We start from the raw sequence: 14,714 nt of genomic DNA, 5'->3' as shown, positions 1-14,714 counted from the left end.
CCCTGGCCAGGCACCCCTGGGCTGGGTGGAAGCCCCCCAGGAGGATGGGTGCTGGTGCACTGAGCACTTGCCTGAGCCATTACAATGGGACAGCCAGGGCATCCCCACTGGGACACCCTGGGGTGGGCAGCCAGCGCATCCCTGCAGGGCCAGCCCTGGGGGGCAGCCAGCACACAGCTTTGTGCAGAGAGTGTGTTTTTGCAGGGCACAGTTTGCCAGCATGCCTTATAGGGATGCATCCTCTCACTACCCCAGCCACACATGGCACTGCTGCTGCCATTTCCCACGGGATGCTCCGTGCTGGCTGCCTCCTGCCAGCCAGCCTTGGGCATTCCAGAGGCAGCACCTAGGACCAGGCTGTTCTCACTTCTTCCAGTGCTCAGAGCTCGGCCCCTCACTACCAGATCACAGCTGTCATTGCACTGCCAAAGGCTTGGCTTTGCCCAGTCCCACTAATTACAACCCCATTAGCACTCCTGCAGCATGCAGCCTGAGCCGACCCCGCAGGGCTTTCCCCCAGCATGGCCCCAGTCCCTGGGGCTGGCAGCCAGCATCACAGAATCCTGTGGAGGCACCACTGACCCCAAGAGCACACCAGCACAGCTATAAAAGAGGTCAGATCCCCTCCTGTCACCAGGGGACAAGGAAATGAGCTTGCAAACACATCTCAGAGCCTCTGCCCACCTCCTCTGCATCCTAACATAGCGCACACAGGGTTTTATTAAGGCCCAATTCCCCACACCCTGAGGTGCTTCTGGAAGATGCATGTTGGGGAGTGAGTTCTCAGGTGGCAGCCAGAGCCAGCCAGAAACGTGCCGGGCGCAGGGTACAAAGTGGTGGTGTTTAATTACTTGATATACAACAGCACATTATGCAGCCATATGCCCCCTCCCCGAGAGAAAGAGAACTATAAAGTTTATCGAAGGATAAAAAGGAGAATCCTTCCTGTCCTGCAGCAGTGGGGCTGCCTCCCAGGCTCAGCCCCCACTGCTGGCTCCAGGCGAGGAGTGGGGACACTTGGGGACATGCCACCCCAGCAGGTCTGGGCAAGCTCTCGCAGATGGCACATGCAGGTGGGGAGGGCAGCCAGCACGCAGTGCTGCTGGCGTGAAGGCAGGACACCACAAAGTGGAGCTGCCCAAAGAGTCCTTGAGATTCAAGTCCTACCAGATAAACACAGAGACGAGGCCACTCTGGGGAGAAAGGAAAAACACCCCTCCCCACCCCCCCAAATAAAACAAAGAAAACCAAACAAAACAGCAGTTGTAAGAGATGTCTCCAGCTCATCTGGTTCCGGTGCCACCAGCCCAGCTAGCGCTTGGAGAGCTCATGCGATAGCCAGTCCAGCCCGTCGTAGAGCCCCGTGCCCTGGGTCGCACACGTTGCCTGCACATACCACTGCAGAACAGAGGGAAACAGAGAAAAGGGCTTTGGGCTGTGCAAACTGTCAGCCCGCTGCACCCCGGGAGCAGCCCCGTGGGCCCAGGGGGTCCCTCCCACAGGGACAGGGATGCCATCCCAGCCACTCACGGTCCTGCTGCGCAGCGTCTGCAGCCCCAGCTTGTCAGTCAGCTCGCTCACTGCCATGGCGTTGGGCATATCCTGCTTGTTGGCAAACACCAGCAAGACGGCATCCCGCAGCTCATCCTCCTGCAGCTGCGGAGAGAGCGGGAATGGCTGAGCTCGGTGAGCCCTCGGTGAGCCCTCGGTGAGCCCTCGGTGAGCCCTCGGTGAGCCTCTGCAGCGCCAGCACCCCGGCAAGTGAGACCCAGCTTGGACAGACCCAAAGAGCTGGGAGGGCTCTCCAGCTCCTCAGTTCACCTCCGGTATCTTGGCCACCCTCCTGCCTGCATCGTTGTCTGGAGGCCTCAGTGGCACTGGGATGCTCTTTCAGGAGCACCCATGCCATTCACAGAGGGGATGCCCATGTTGGAGCGTGGGGCTGCAGGGGACGAGGGGCAGAACGAGAGAGGAACCGCTCTCCAAACAATGGCAAGCAGGCAGTGGGCATCTGCCTGTATCTTTTCCCTGCTCTCAGGCTGTGACACGCTTCGCTCTGAGCCAACTTCCCTCCCCAAGGAAGCTCTGCCCCCTCCAGCAGCCGCACTGATGAGTAAATGACCCCCACCTCACAAGTTGGCTTTCAGACATGGTTTCTGGATGCTGCCCCCCCTCCCCATGTGCCCTGGGCACTTGGCTAGCAAAGCCCTGACTAAGTAAAATGTAGAACTGTGTTTTCTTGGCCATTTCCCCCCCTTGCAATTGCTCCTGATTGCTGCAGATCCAGCCTCTGCCTGGCAGACGAGTCACTGTCAAGTCCCCAAGCCCACCTCTGGATAGATGGCCCTAGCTCTGCGTCGCAGGCAGAGCAGAGCCAGGTCTCATCTTGCACCTACCCAGGCGCTGGTGCAGAACTGGGTCAGTGGGGGAGGGCTGGGGGATGCCCACCTCCCTGCCAGACTCAGTCCCTGCCAGCACTCACCATCTTCTGCAACTCATCGGCAGACTCCTGCACTCGCTCTCGGTCATTGCTGTCCACCACGAAGATGAGACCCTGTGGGAGAAGCCAGGCTGGAGTGGGCAGCTTGCACAGAGGGGGACAACCCAAGCAGGCTGCAGGCACTCCTGGAGGGAGAATGGACCTGCTGCTCACCTGCTGCCCCCCATGCACCCCCCCTGCAGAGCCAGAGCACCCCAGGGACAGTGCTGCCCCCTTGCCTGCTCCTCTGCCGGACCCCTTTGCCATGCCCCACTCCAACAGGGTGATGGGGCAAACACCCATGTGCCACCGCAGCAGGGCCACTGCACTGGGGACCGGGATGCATTCCCTGCTGCCACTCTCACACCCCATTTGGGCAGGATCAGGCCACAAGTCCTGGGGACCCTGGGCCAGCCCCGCTGCAGGGGGAATAAATTACCCCTGCCCTACCCATGTCCACCCTGGCCCGTGCTCCACATACCTGCGTGTTTTGGAAGTAGTGCCTCCAGAGGGGTCGGATTTTGTCTTGGCCACCCACATCCCATACAGTGAAACAAATGTTCTTGTACTCCACTGTCTCCACGTTGAACCCTGCGGGGGGGGAAGGGGGGGCGGGGGGGCAGGCAGAAGGGGCAAGGGAAGAGGGTGCCCACTGCCTCTGGTACAGGGCTCCTCCTTCTTTATCCCTCCTCCCCCCGTGAGGGATTTACACATATAGATGAGATCCCCCCAGAGCTGTCTCCTTTCCAGGCTGAGCAACCCCAGCTCTCCCAGCCTGTCCTTGTACAAGAGATGCTCCAGCCCCTTCACCACCACCATGGCCCTGCACTGGACTTACTCCAGCCTGTCCCCATTCCCCAGCACCAGACCCAGCACCCCAAGGTGTCTCAGCAGGGCTGAGTGGAGGGGCAGGAGTTCCTGACCCACCCTCAGCACTCTGCCCAGTGCAACCCAGAGTCTGGTGGCCCCAAGCCACAAGGGCACGTGCCTGGTGCTTGCTCAGGGTCCATCCCATCAGGATCTTCCCACCAGGGCCTTCTCCCCAGAGCTGCTCTCCAGGGCCTGGGGTTGTTCCTCTCCAAGGGCAGGACTTAGCATTCCCCTGGTTGAACTCCACGCAGTTCCTCTGCCCGTTTCTCCAGCCTGCCCCAGATCTCCCCAGATGGCAGCATGACCACTCCTCCTAGCTCAGGACCATCCACAAGCTTGCTTGAGGGTGCTCTGTCCCTGTCACCCAGGTCACTAACAAAGATGTTCGGCAGCGCTGGCCAGCATGGCACACCAAAGATGACCAGCTTCCCTGTCTTGGCAGCTCGGCCAGTTCCCTATCCGCCTCCATCAGCTTGTGGAAGACACTACGGTAGAAGGTGCTCAGCACCCCGCTGAAGCCTTCGCACCCAGGATCTGGCAAGACACCATCCTGCCCTGCTCTGCCTGCCCGGCTTGGGCAGACGGGACCTGCATGGGCTGAGCAACCTCCTGCCCATGAAAATGCCCCTGTACCCCACGGGCCAGGGCCACCCCATGGGTAACAGCTCAGGCTCCATCGCCGTGGGGCAGCAAAGCGGGGTGGCAGATTGGGGCTCACACCCACTGCGCGGCGGGTCAGGGCAGCTGCCTTGTGCCCATACCTGTGCTGGGGACTGCAAGGGACATCTTGGGGTGCAAGCCAGGCTCATCAGCAGGCACCGCTGGTGGCCGTGCCCCAGCCAAGCAATCGGTAACTGGGGTAAGGGCTGGGCTGACGCCCAAGCAGCCCCCAGTGGGCCGGGGTCGGCCAGGGGGACCCACAGGAAAGCGGGGTACCCGCGTGGGCACGGCCTGGGGGATGGGGGGGCAGGCCCTGCCCGGTAGCTGGTGCCCGGCGGGGGCCTGGCCCGGTGCTGGCTGTCAGAGACAGGCAGGGTGGGGGGCCCTGCCCGGTACCCAATGGGGACCTGGCCCGGTGCTGGCTGTCAAGAGGCAGGGTAGGGGGCCATGCCCGGTACCCGGTGCTCGGTGGGGGCCCTGCCCGGTGCCAGGGCACTCACCGATGGTGGGGATGGTGGTGACGATCTCACCCAGCTTCAGCTTGTAGAGGATGGTGGTCTTGCCGGCGGCATCTAGGCCCACTGCAACGAAGAGGTGGCGTCAGCGACGCCGGTACCGGTACGTGCCCCATCCCCATCCCCATCCCCATCCCCATCCCCATCCCCCGCCCGGCCCTGCTTCACCGCCCCCGCGCGCACCCATCAGGATCCGCATCTGCTTCTTGCCGAAGATGCGGGAAAAGATGGCGGAGACCGTGAGGCCCATGGCGGCGGCGGCGGCGGCGGCGGCGGCGGGAGGGACGGGACGGGACGGGACGGCGGCGCTGCCACCCCGTTGCCTCCGCGCTCCGCCGCGCCGCAGGCCCCGCCCCCGCGCACCGGGCCCGCCCCCGGCCCGGCTCTCTGCACCGGAGCCCCGCCCCGCCCTCGGCTCCGCCCCGCCCCCGCCCCACCCCCCATAGCCCCGCCCCCTCGCGCGCTGTAGCCCCGTCCGGCGGAAGTGGCGTGCGGCGCTGTGCGCGTGCGCAGCCTGTACCGACCCGGAGGTAAGGCTGGCGGCGGCGTGCGGGTTGCCCTGGAAACGCCGCGGGGCCGCGGGACCCCCACGGCCACCCGCGACCCATGGGCCCTCTGTCCCACGGCCACCCGTGACCCACGGGACCCCCACGATCACCCATGACCCGCGGGCTCTCTGCCCCACGGGCGCCCGTGACCCACGGGACCCCCACGGCCACCTGTGACGCACAGGGCCTCGGTCCCCGCGACCACCCGTGACCCACAGGCCCTCTGCCCTCGCGGCCACCCGTGATGCACAGGACCCCCACGGCCACTTGTGACCCGCGGGGCCTCTGCCCCCACGGCCTCTGCTGTACCATGGCTGGGCTGCCTCCAGCCCCTCTGCCCCTGCCCCACGGGCCCCCCTGCCCCACGGGCCCCCCGCCCCATAGGCTCCCCCTGCCCCACGGGTGTCAGCCCCTCCTGCCCCACAGGCCCTCTGCCATGGCGCTACAGCCTCTCCTGAGCCCCCCCTGCACCGGCTCTGCCGCCCCCTGCCACTGCACCGCAGCCCCTTCACCTCAGCGGCTGCCCCCAATCCCTGCCCCGTGCCTTGCTCACCCCCCACCCACAAGCCCCACCACATCCCTGTCCCACCCACCTGTACTCCCCTCCCCTCTTCCCCTGGCCCTCTGCCACAGGGACCCCCAGGAGCTGCCCCCACCTCATTCCCAGAGCTGGCAGAGGCTGGGTTACCGTCACAGTGGGTGCTTGTGCAGCCCAGGGACAGGCCGGGGAGTGTTTCTCTTGGAAAGTGAAAATCGACCTATTTATTACATATATTAAGAAGTCCTGAGGGAGAGCAGCTGCAGCCGTGCTGCTGTACGAGGCGTTAAAGCATTTTCTCTGGCTCTGGTTGAGAAGTTTGAGGCATCAGAGTAGCACAAATGTGTTTCCCCCCAGAGCAGGACCCCTGGGGCAGTGGGTACTTGGCAGGGCTGGGTGCAGGGTAGCAGCTGCATTGCAGAGTTATTAACCACGTGGTGTCCTGGTGGGGGTCAGGATGTGGTCCTGCTTAGCTATGTGCTCCTGTTGACTGCCAGTGTGTCTTTGCTGCTCATTTACCTTTTGTGCTGTTTTTCTCCTTTCAGATTGCATGAATCATGGAGAAGTTTGGCATGAACTTTGGAGGTGGCCCGAGTAAAAAAGACCTTCTAGAGACTATTGAATCGCAAAAGAAGCAGCTTCTTCAGTACCAGGTTCGGCTGAAGGATGTCGTTAGAGCCTACAAGAGCCTACTCAAAGAGAAAGAAGCCTTGGAAGCCAGCTTGAAAGTATTGTCCGTGTCTCATGAGGCAGATATTGGCTTGAGCAGTGCTCAGCTTGCGTCCATGGCTAGCTCCAGCCTGCCCTTTGCCGATTCTGCTGATGACAGGAGCTCGGTTCACAGTGAGGATAGCGTAGGGACAGCTACCAGCGCAGACACTGCTGCCAGTCTGGCCAGTACCAAGGGCGAACCGGGGCCTGAGGATGATAAGCTCGCGGCTGCCACTTCCTCTTTTAAATCAGAAGAGACAAGTGGTTCAGAGAGTGGCATCAGCACAAGCAGTGGGGATGTATCATCTGCTGCTAGTGAGGCTGATAAAAGAGTGCTCCAGCTGAAGACGCAGCTGGCCACCTTGACCAGTGCTCTGTCAACAGTCACGCAGGAGAAGTCCCGCATGGAAGCCTCGTACCAAGCAGACAAGAAGAAGATGAAGCAGGACCTGGATGATGCCATTAAGAAAGCAGAGGATGAGACCGAGAAGTTGGAGACAGAGCTGAAGTCTGTCCAGGACCAGCTAGCCGAGACAAAAGCCCGTCTGATCACCCAGCAGCACGACCGAGCCCAGGAGCAGGGTGACCACGCTGTTATGCTGCGAGAGCTGCAGAAGCTGCTGCAGAACGAGAGGACCTTGCGCCAGGATACAGAGCTGAAGCTGGAGGAGACCAGGGAGGCGTTGGCCGGCAGGACGTGCATGGCTGACCGTGCGGAGGGGTATGAGCTGCAGATCAAGCAGCTGAGCCAGGAGGTGGAAGACCTGAGGAGAGAGCTGCAAGCTGTTCAGGAGGACAACAAGAAGCCAGATCCCCGGATACAGGATCTGCAGGAGGAGATGGCCAGCCTTAAGAACCACTTCCAAGTGCAGCTGTTGCAGGAGATGAAGAAGGTAATTCCTTGTCTGGGCCCTGGAGCAGCTCACTGGGTGGGATGTATCAGCAGTGACTGGGGTGGGGTGTGAGGCTGGAGGAGCACAAATTCCCTTTCCTGGTCCCTCAGAGTCCGAGAATTTTGAAATAAATGAGAGCATCACGGCTTTGACTGATGGGATGATAGTCCCAGAGGAAAATAAAAGCTGTTTGTGATGCAATGTATAAGTCATTAGTCAGGGGGTGGTCAACCTTTGAGGTGATTATGTGGTGACGGTCCTCCACAGTGTCATTTGGTTCTGAATATGTTACCGTCAGGTGTGGCAGTGGCTGAGCTTGGGAGGAGGGATCTTTCCTCTGCCCCTGTGGCAGTGAGTGTGGTCTTGTCTCTGTAGAGTATCTAAGTGCAATGCAAGGTACAATTACAGGAGCTCATGAAAACTAACCTTCTTCAGTGAAACTCTGAGTGCTCTGGGGAAAGAAGAAGGATAAATACAGGAGAAAGGCTCTAGTGTGTGCATGCAGGGCGAGAGCGAAGAGCTGAGAAGAGGGATATGGTGGAAAAGAGGAACTTGTGTAACTGTGGGTTTTGGGGCAAGGTGCTCAGGGGTTGGCATCAGGGGTTTGGCACCAGTAACCAGATTTGCATCTGGAAACACTGAAATGAGATCTTCCTCATCTCCTTGCACTCTGGAACAAGTTTTCTTCTTTCTAATCTGAAGCATCAGGCTGGTTTAATGCAATTTGCTTTTTTTTTTTTTTTTTTTTTTTTGAAGTGGTTTCTAACAGCTTCCCTCTGACAGAGGTGAAGGTGATCTGACTCTGGCTGTGTTTTAGTTCACAATGCTGATTGTCAAGTGCTGCCATTCTCCAGAGCACTTAACAGTCAGATCTCAATGCTGTAAAAACCATGAAACACCAGGTGCTTGCTGTAGTTACTCAGAAACCACTGAATTATATTATTATCAGTGCAACGAAGCATAGGATTTAAGTAAATTGCAGTAAGATGCATGAAAGCTTTAGAGCATGCACACGTTTTTAAAAAATCCTGTAGCAGACTGTGGCAAGAGTTTGCTGCTTCCCTCCCTGCCACACACCTACAGCAACGCAGATAATGCTGGTAACAGGAACTCTGCAGAGCCGGGAGCAAAACCAAAAATGCTTTTAGTTTAGTTTATCCCAAAATAAATATCCAAAAAGGCAAGTCAGGGTTCTAGGGAAAAGGATAGCCCGCACTTGTTTGGAGTTCAGCAGAGCAGAATTAAGCCCCTGTGTAAACTGGAGACCTCCTGTCCAGAGCATTGAACGAATCTAACCCTGCCATGTTTCTTTGCTCCCAGACTGCACAGGCAGAAGAGCAGCTCCGCCAGCATGCCCAGATGGAGGAGCGGCGAGTGGCTGACTTGGAGGCCCAAGTCTCTGAAGTGTCGGAGCTACTTGGCACTTACGAAAAAGCCAAGCAGAAAGACCAGGCGATCATTCAGAAGTTAAAGGACCGCATTGTGCAGTTGGATGTGGAGAACAAAACCCTGGCCATTGCTGCCTCCAGCCGATCCCCTGTTGATATTCACGTAGAAGAAGCCAATCTTGATGTTAATGTTCTAAAGGATAAAATGGAGAAGCTGAAAAAGCTCTTGCAGGCAGCAGCTAAGAAGAGTCAACCCACCCTGGACATCGAGAAGCTGTGTGAGCTGGAGCTGCCAAAGGGCACTGAAGCTGGGGATGGCGAGAAGGCCACTGCTTTGTACTATCAGCAGGAGCTGAAGCAGCTGAAGGAAGAGTTTGAAAGGTACAAGATGAGGGCACAAGTGGTTCTCAAGAACAAGTCAGCCAAAGATGGCAATCTGGCTAAAGAACTGGAGGAAGCTCAAGAGCAGCTGGCTGACCTGAAAGAGAAATACATTGCCCTTCAGCTGTCTTCTGATGAAATAGAGAAGCAGCACCAGCAAGACATGGAAGCCAAGAAGCAAGAGTTGTCCCAGCTGCAGCAAATTCATAAGCAGGAATTAGAGCGATGTCAGCTGGACTACAGGGAACGGGCACTGAAGCTGGAGGAGGAGATGCACAAACAGCGGGATCGAGCACTGGCGGTGCTGGCAGAAAAGGACCAAGAGCTGGAACAGCTGAGATCTGTCGTGTTGCCTTATGGGCTTCAAGGATCCAAAACCTACCTGGCATCAGGGACTGACGTTACCAGCGATGACTCACCAGGTAATGATTCCTCCGACATTCTGCCCCAGGCTTTTCATCTCTCCACCACCAGCGAGCCCACCTTCTTCTTGTACGCAGAGCAGCTGGCTCGCAAAGAAGTGGAAATTGTAGCACTGAGGAAGCAGAAGCACAAGCTGGAAATGCAAGTTCACCAGCTCCAGGAGAAAATCTTAGTTGAGGAGGAGAAGCACCAGGACCAGGTATCCGCACTTCAAAGCGAAATCGAGAAGAATTTCAGAGATAAGAGCAGAGAGGGAGCCAACCTGGAATACCTCAAAAACATTGTTTATAGATTTTTGACACTGCCAGATTCTCTTGGTCGCCAGCAGACTCTAACGGCCATATTGACTATTCTGCATTTCAGCCCAGAAGAAAAGCAAACTATTACCAAGCAGTCAGCTTACAGCAGCTGGTGGCTTTCTGGGAAGAGATGAGATGGTGTCTTTTATTCCTAATTGCTTTTGCATAGTAACATGTTTCTGATTATTAACTAAGACCACTTCACTTGTGGTGTAACGTCTTTCCAACCATGCGAGGGAATGGGGAGCTTTCAGCAAAGAATTTGGTTTAACTAGTGCTCTTAGCACTAATTTGAAGTAGAATTGTGCCAACTATTCCAATAGGATCACAGCGCTCTTGCTGTCTGGTGTGAGAATTTGCTCTGAGTTGGAACTTGATTTTTAAAAAAAGAAAGTAATTGAAGATACTGATGCTTTTTTAAACACAATTTTATAGTATCCCTACCTGTCAGGCATGGGGTGAGGAGCTCTGTTAGAGTGGAACTTGCTTGTGTCTTCAAACACCAGGCAGGCTTGTGACTCAAAAGATTCAAAGGTGGTGGGGAAGGGGGTGGGGAAGCACTTAACACGGTGCTAAAATAACAAGACAAAGAGCTGAAAGCCTGCAAGAAGGATGAGTCTTTACCTACCAGCATCATCCAAATGCAGAAAATCTTGAGCAATTTCTCATCAGGTTTTTTTACCTAGAGCCAAATTTATACCAGTGGATACAGCAGCTCCTGGTGGCACTGGGGACCAGCCGATGGCACAGCACGTTACAGTGTGCTCGCATTACCGACCAGGGATTCTCTCTGCAGCTACCGGTGTTTCCCAGGAAGGAGGAAAGATATCCTAGGTATTTACGTCCTAGGTATTTACGTTTGAACCCTTGTAACTGCGGTGGTGCATGCAGTGATTCCACACCAGTGCCAGACCAGAAGGTGCTATGTAACAGTTCTTTTCAAGGCAGATACCTGAGCTTTCTGACCCTGTTTGAGATGGGAACCAGGGTGCTGCAGAAAGCAAACAGAGGAAAGGCTGAAATAGGCCCGCTGACCCTTAGCAGTTATTTTCTGAGCGTTTGGGAGTTTCAGTGAAGTTTTGATATTCTGCCATGTTTTTGGAAGCAGGGCATTGCCGCTGCTGGGATAGAAGAAGCAAGCAGCAGTGAGGGGCAGAAGCTCTGGGGGCAGCATGTGCCCTGAGCTTGGAGTAAACGCTGTGAGGATGAAGGCCTGACCAGTAGCTGTGTAGACCTTGAAATTCTTGCGTAACTTCCTTGCAAATTGGTGAGCATGGCAGGAAGGAAGCCAAAGCATTCTGAAACACTGCTGGCTTTGGTGGACCACTCTAAGCTCCCTGCTGGTGTTCCTGCTTTTTGCAGTTGTGCACCGGATCTGCTGGCTCCTGACTGCTTAGGCCCAGAGTGACGGAGCTGAAAGTGCTGGCTCAGTGGGAAGATGGCTGTAATAGGCGTTTTGGGGACGGTTGCAAGAGTAAAGCCGGAGTGTGTGGTTTGATTATTGGTAGACTGTGTGAGAAGGGTCAGGGCCTTGGACACCTGCGGTGTGCAGCTGTGAGCATGCTGGGGGACGGAGAGGGCAGCTGGCAGGCTCCGTGCGAGACCAGCACTGGCACAAGCACACTCCTCTCCCCTCTGCTGCGGCAGGAACGTGACTTCCCTGTTGTTGTTTGAGCTCTGTGCTTGGGTACCTGGAGAGCCGACAGGCTGGGGAAGGGGAACGCGCTGTTTCACCCTCAAAGCTCATATTTTCACCAGTCAAGGGCAGTGGCTGGCTTTACCCCGTTGCCTTCCCTTTGCCTTCCGTCTCCCCCCTGCCAGGCTGATGGCTGAGACAAGGGAAGCAGCTGCCTGTCTGAGGGACAGACTGGGTCCCCGGGGATCTCCCCAGCCGATCCCCTGGGTGCTGAGGCCACTAGATGGCACTCACCAGTTGCCCAGTCCCCAGGGACAGGGACACTAGGGTGCAGCATCCCTCCTGCTGCAGCCACCCCCGGCACTGCCAGGGCCTGATGCCGTGGGATGGGACCTGGCTGTGAAAAGCGACGCACAAGGAAAGCAGCAAGTAGCATGAGAGGGCTCAGCGACCGTGGCCAAGCCTGGGTCCTGGCTGGTCCATGTGGCCGTGGGGGCAATGCTGTATCTCAGGGCAGCTCACACAGGGCCTTTGGGCTCTGCAGGTGGGAGAGGTTCTGTGGGGCAGCAAGGCGGGTTTTTCTGTCCAAAATGTTGTCTGCTGCAGTGAGCTGCTGCTGAGGTCTGGGGCAGGTTGCTGATGCTGTCTGTAATGAAGGGTATGCAAGGTCAGGAGAAAAAATATGAGCACACCAGCTATTGTGTGTCCAGTGCTGCCTGTTGGCATTAAGTTATCTAAAACGGGAAGGAGCATCTCTGCAAGGCCGGAAGAGCTGTGCTGGCTGGATCTCCTGGAAAAGTGCCCATCAGGAAGTGTTTGTGCTGTTATTTAAATGGTCACTACTTTCTTAAAACCAAGGAGGGATGTTTTGCTTCCAGAGAGGTTGGGTGGTTGCCTGCAGCCCTGGGAACCAGCTACTCCCAGCTGTGCTTCTGCTGAAGCTTCTAGAGCTTTCTCAGCTGCGTAGGCCAAATCTCACTTGAGTTTTGTTTTCATGCACCTGCTTTGTTTTTAATTAAAGCTTGGCTACTGAAGCACAACTTCCCAGTCCCAGAGTACAGGGAAAGTTTTTGTAAACACTGGCATTATGTCTTGTTTTAACAATCCCCAGGCTTCTCACGAGTCCTGGAGCTGAGTTAACAAACAGGTTGATTTAGCAGCTCTCAATGCCAAGAGGGAGCTGCTGTGCCTCTGGGCAGCATCGGTGCCATTGGCGGCTTGCACCGGCTCAGCCGGGTGGATGAGCCATTGCCACTCCAGCCAGACAAGCCCCACTGCTCAGCGCAGGTTATGCTTGCTCCTGAGTGCACGGTCCTTGCATGGCTGCAGCTTTACAGCTGCTGCAGCTCTTACTCGAGCGAGGCCAGCACAGCACACGCTGTTTTTCTCGCAGAGGAAGTGGGCTCCGAGAGGCTGCAGGAGCCGAGCAGGGCTCCCCAGCCCCTGCACCCTTCCCCACCTCACAGCGTCTTAGCACGGGGAGCCAGAGACTGCGAGCACTTCTGCAATTCAAGTGCCTGGGATATGCGGAGAGCTTAAGCAGCTGAACAGGGTGGAGTCCTTTCCCCTCTCAGTGCTGTGCCAGCGGTCCTTGTCCTGTCAGTGGCGGAGATCTGCTCCACAAATCTCACCTTGCTGAAGGTGAGGGCAGTGCTCCGTTTAATGCAATGCTTGGTGCCAATTTCTCCTCAGAAAATCCTCAGGGAAAACCCAGGCGGAACCTTTGCCTGCTGGAGGTCTCGGGAGGGGATGACAAAGCCGATCGGTCAGCAGTTACTCATGCTGGCATGGACACTGCCTCTGCACAGAGGCCAGGCTGAGAGCGTCAGCACTAGGTCCCACGCAGGATCCTCATGTTGCTCTGATGGGGGCAACTAAATAGAAATTGGAGAGTTCCTTCCAGGGAGCAGTCTTGGTCTTGGTCTCCTCACCTTTGAAACACTTCTCAACGATATGACTATTGGCTCAGCCAAGGGATCTGCTGAGAAGAGCCCAGTCTCTGGTCCCAGTTTGGAAGGGTTGAATCAAGTGGTGCCTCTGAAGCCATGGAGATTGCTCAGCATCTCACCCTGCAGGAGCAGGAGCTGTTCCTGCAAAGCCTGAGGGTGATGATGCTTCCTCCAGCTTTTGCTTTGCTGCCCAGGCTGAGGAGAGATCCCTGTTTGCCCTTTGCCTCATGCTTTTCTGGAAGAGCCTCTACCTGAGAATGAAGTAACCAAGCATAGATCCAAAGTGGTGGTGGGTTTTGTGATGGTTGTCAGATGCAGCAGGACCCACTCTGCTGTGCCCGGAGCAGTGGCAGCTGTCTCTTCCCTACCTGCAGGTCTGGCTTCCTTCTGTGGTCCTGGGCAGGAAAAATTGCCAGCCAAACTGGAGAGAAACTGGCAGGCGGGAAGGCTGCAGCCATGGCCGTGGTGGTGAGGAGAGAAACAAAATAGGGTCCAGCTGGGACCCTGTGGAGCTACTGCCCAGTGACCAGCAGGGTTTAAAGAGCATTTCCTCACGTGATGGAGGAAAAAAGGAACAGCTACAAAGGAGGCAGCCATGGGGGAACATCTCTAGGAGCTGCCAAAGCAAAGTCCTCTGCATTGCCATCAACCTTGTGCAGCTCTCCCAGTGCAGTTCCTTTCTCTGTCCCTCTCCAGCCCCTCTCCCTAATCCTCCATCCTTCAGACCCTCCCCAACATCCCTCCGTCTTTCCTGTCTTCATTCAGCCAATGCCCCTGAAATAAAAGTAAAAAAACCTGTTTGAAGTGTAACTGCTGTTTGGTCACCTGTGGTTTAAGTGGTGAGCTGTGCGTAGGCTGGCTGCCGGCGCGTGCTTATGCAGCACTCTGCCCCCAGCCTCGCTGAGCGTGCAGGGCTCGGCGCTGCCTCTCCTTGCCAGACTGCAGAGCCTCTTGCCCATGGTGCCGGGGTCTGCCAGAGCCACCCACCCTGGCTGCTAACTGCACAGCCCAGCCCAGCTGCGGCGTTCCCGTTCTCTGGGCTTGCAAAAATTCTGTTTGAACGGATGTGAAAAAATGACTTTTTTGGCTTGTGAATTTGACTTGTTGCAGTTAGATCATTGGGAAGTGTGAGCATCGCTGGAGGTGCGGACACAGCACCACTGCAGGGTATGAACACCCCACTCTGCCTTAGGAACAGTATTACGTGATGGCTTGTGACGGACAGAGATGCTGTATTTGAGCAGAAAGAAAATGTAGAGAGAAGATTGGGTTTTGTGGGTTTTAGTGATCCTGGCCCACACACTTCAGTGAAAAACATTTTACAGTGGGGTGGTTATTGCGGGGACCTGGCAGGTCTCGGCTGGGCCTGAACGGTGCTGGATGTGGCTTGGCCCAAGGGGATATTTTCTTATTAGAACCCCCTT

The 14,714-nt window shown here is 56.6% G+C and overlaps 2 protein-coding genes across 2 annotated transcripts; one reads left to right on the top strand and one right to left on the bottom strand.

Annotated features, from left to right (window-relative positions):
- Positions 1-820: 820 nt before the first annotated feature.
- On the bottom strand, positions 821-4,878 carry ARF5 (ADP ribosylation factor 5). Its single transcript, XM_037390391.1, has 6 exons — positions 4,708-4,878; positions 4,510-4,590; positions 2,961-3,070; positions 2,483-2,554; positions 1,531-1,656; positions 821-1,398 (listed from the first exon to the last, which is right to left on the bottom strand). The coding sequence occupies exons 1-6, from the start codon at positions 4,772-4,774 to the stop codon at positions 1,312-1,314; spliced, it is 543 nt and encodes a 180-aa protein (XP_037246288.1). The 5' UTR covers positions 4,775-4,878; the 3' UTR covers positions 821-1,311.
- Positions 4,879-5,015: 137 nt separating this feature from the next.
- GCC1 (GRIP and coiled-coil domain containing 1) lies at positions 5,016-14,088 on the top strand. The gene is made up of 3 exons (XM_037389739.1): positions 5,016-5,054; positions 6,156-7,214; positions 8,535-14,088. The coding sequence occupies exons 2-3, from the start codon at positions 6,168-6,170 to the stop codon at positions 9,837-9,839; spliced, it is 2,352 nt and encodes a 783-aa protein (XP_037245636.1). The 5' UTR covers positions 5,016-5,054; positions 6,156-6,167; the 3' UTR covers positions 9,840-14,088.
- The last annotated feature ends 626 nt before the right edge of the window (positions 14,089-14,714 follow it).

The sequence above is a fragment of the Falco rusticolus genome, chromosome 5 (genome assembly GCF_015220075.1).
Source record: "Falco rusticolus isolate bFalRus1 chromosome 5, bFalRus1.pri, whole genome shotgun sequence".
NCBI classification, from domain to species: Eukaryota; Metazoa; Chordata; class Aves; order Falconiformes; family Falconidae; genus Falco; species Falco rusticolus.
Note: the sequence above shows the minus strand (reverse complement) of the source record. Positions and strands in the feature narration are given on the sequence as shown.

Coding starts and splice junctions, on each gene's coding strand:
- GCC1 (XM_037389739.1), top strand. CDS start 6,168: ATGGAGAAGTTTGGCATGAACTTTGGAGGTGGCCCGAGTAAAAAAGAC. Junction 7,215..8,534: donor TGTTGCAGGAGATGAAGAAG/GTAATTCCTTGT, acceptor CTTTGCTCCCAG/ACTGCACAGGCAGAAGAGCA.
- ARF5 (XM_037390391.1), bottom strand. CDS start 4,774: ATGGGCCTCACGGTCTCCGCCATCTTTTCCCGCATCTTCGGCAAGAAG. Junction 1,657..2,482: donor CCGATGAGTTGCAGAAGATG/GTGAGTGCTGGC, acceptor CTCTCTCCGCAG/CTGCAGGAGGATGAGCTGCG. Junction 1,399..1,530: donor AGACGCTGCGCAGCAGGACC/GTGAGTGGCTGG, acceptor TCTGTTCTGCAG/TGGTATGTGCAGGCAACGTG.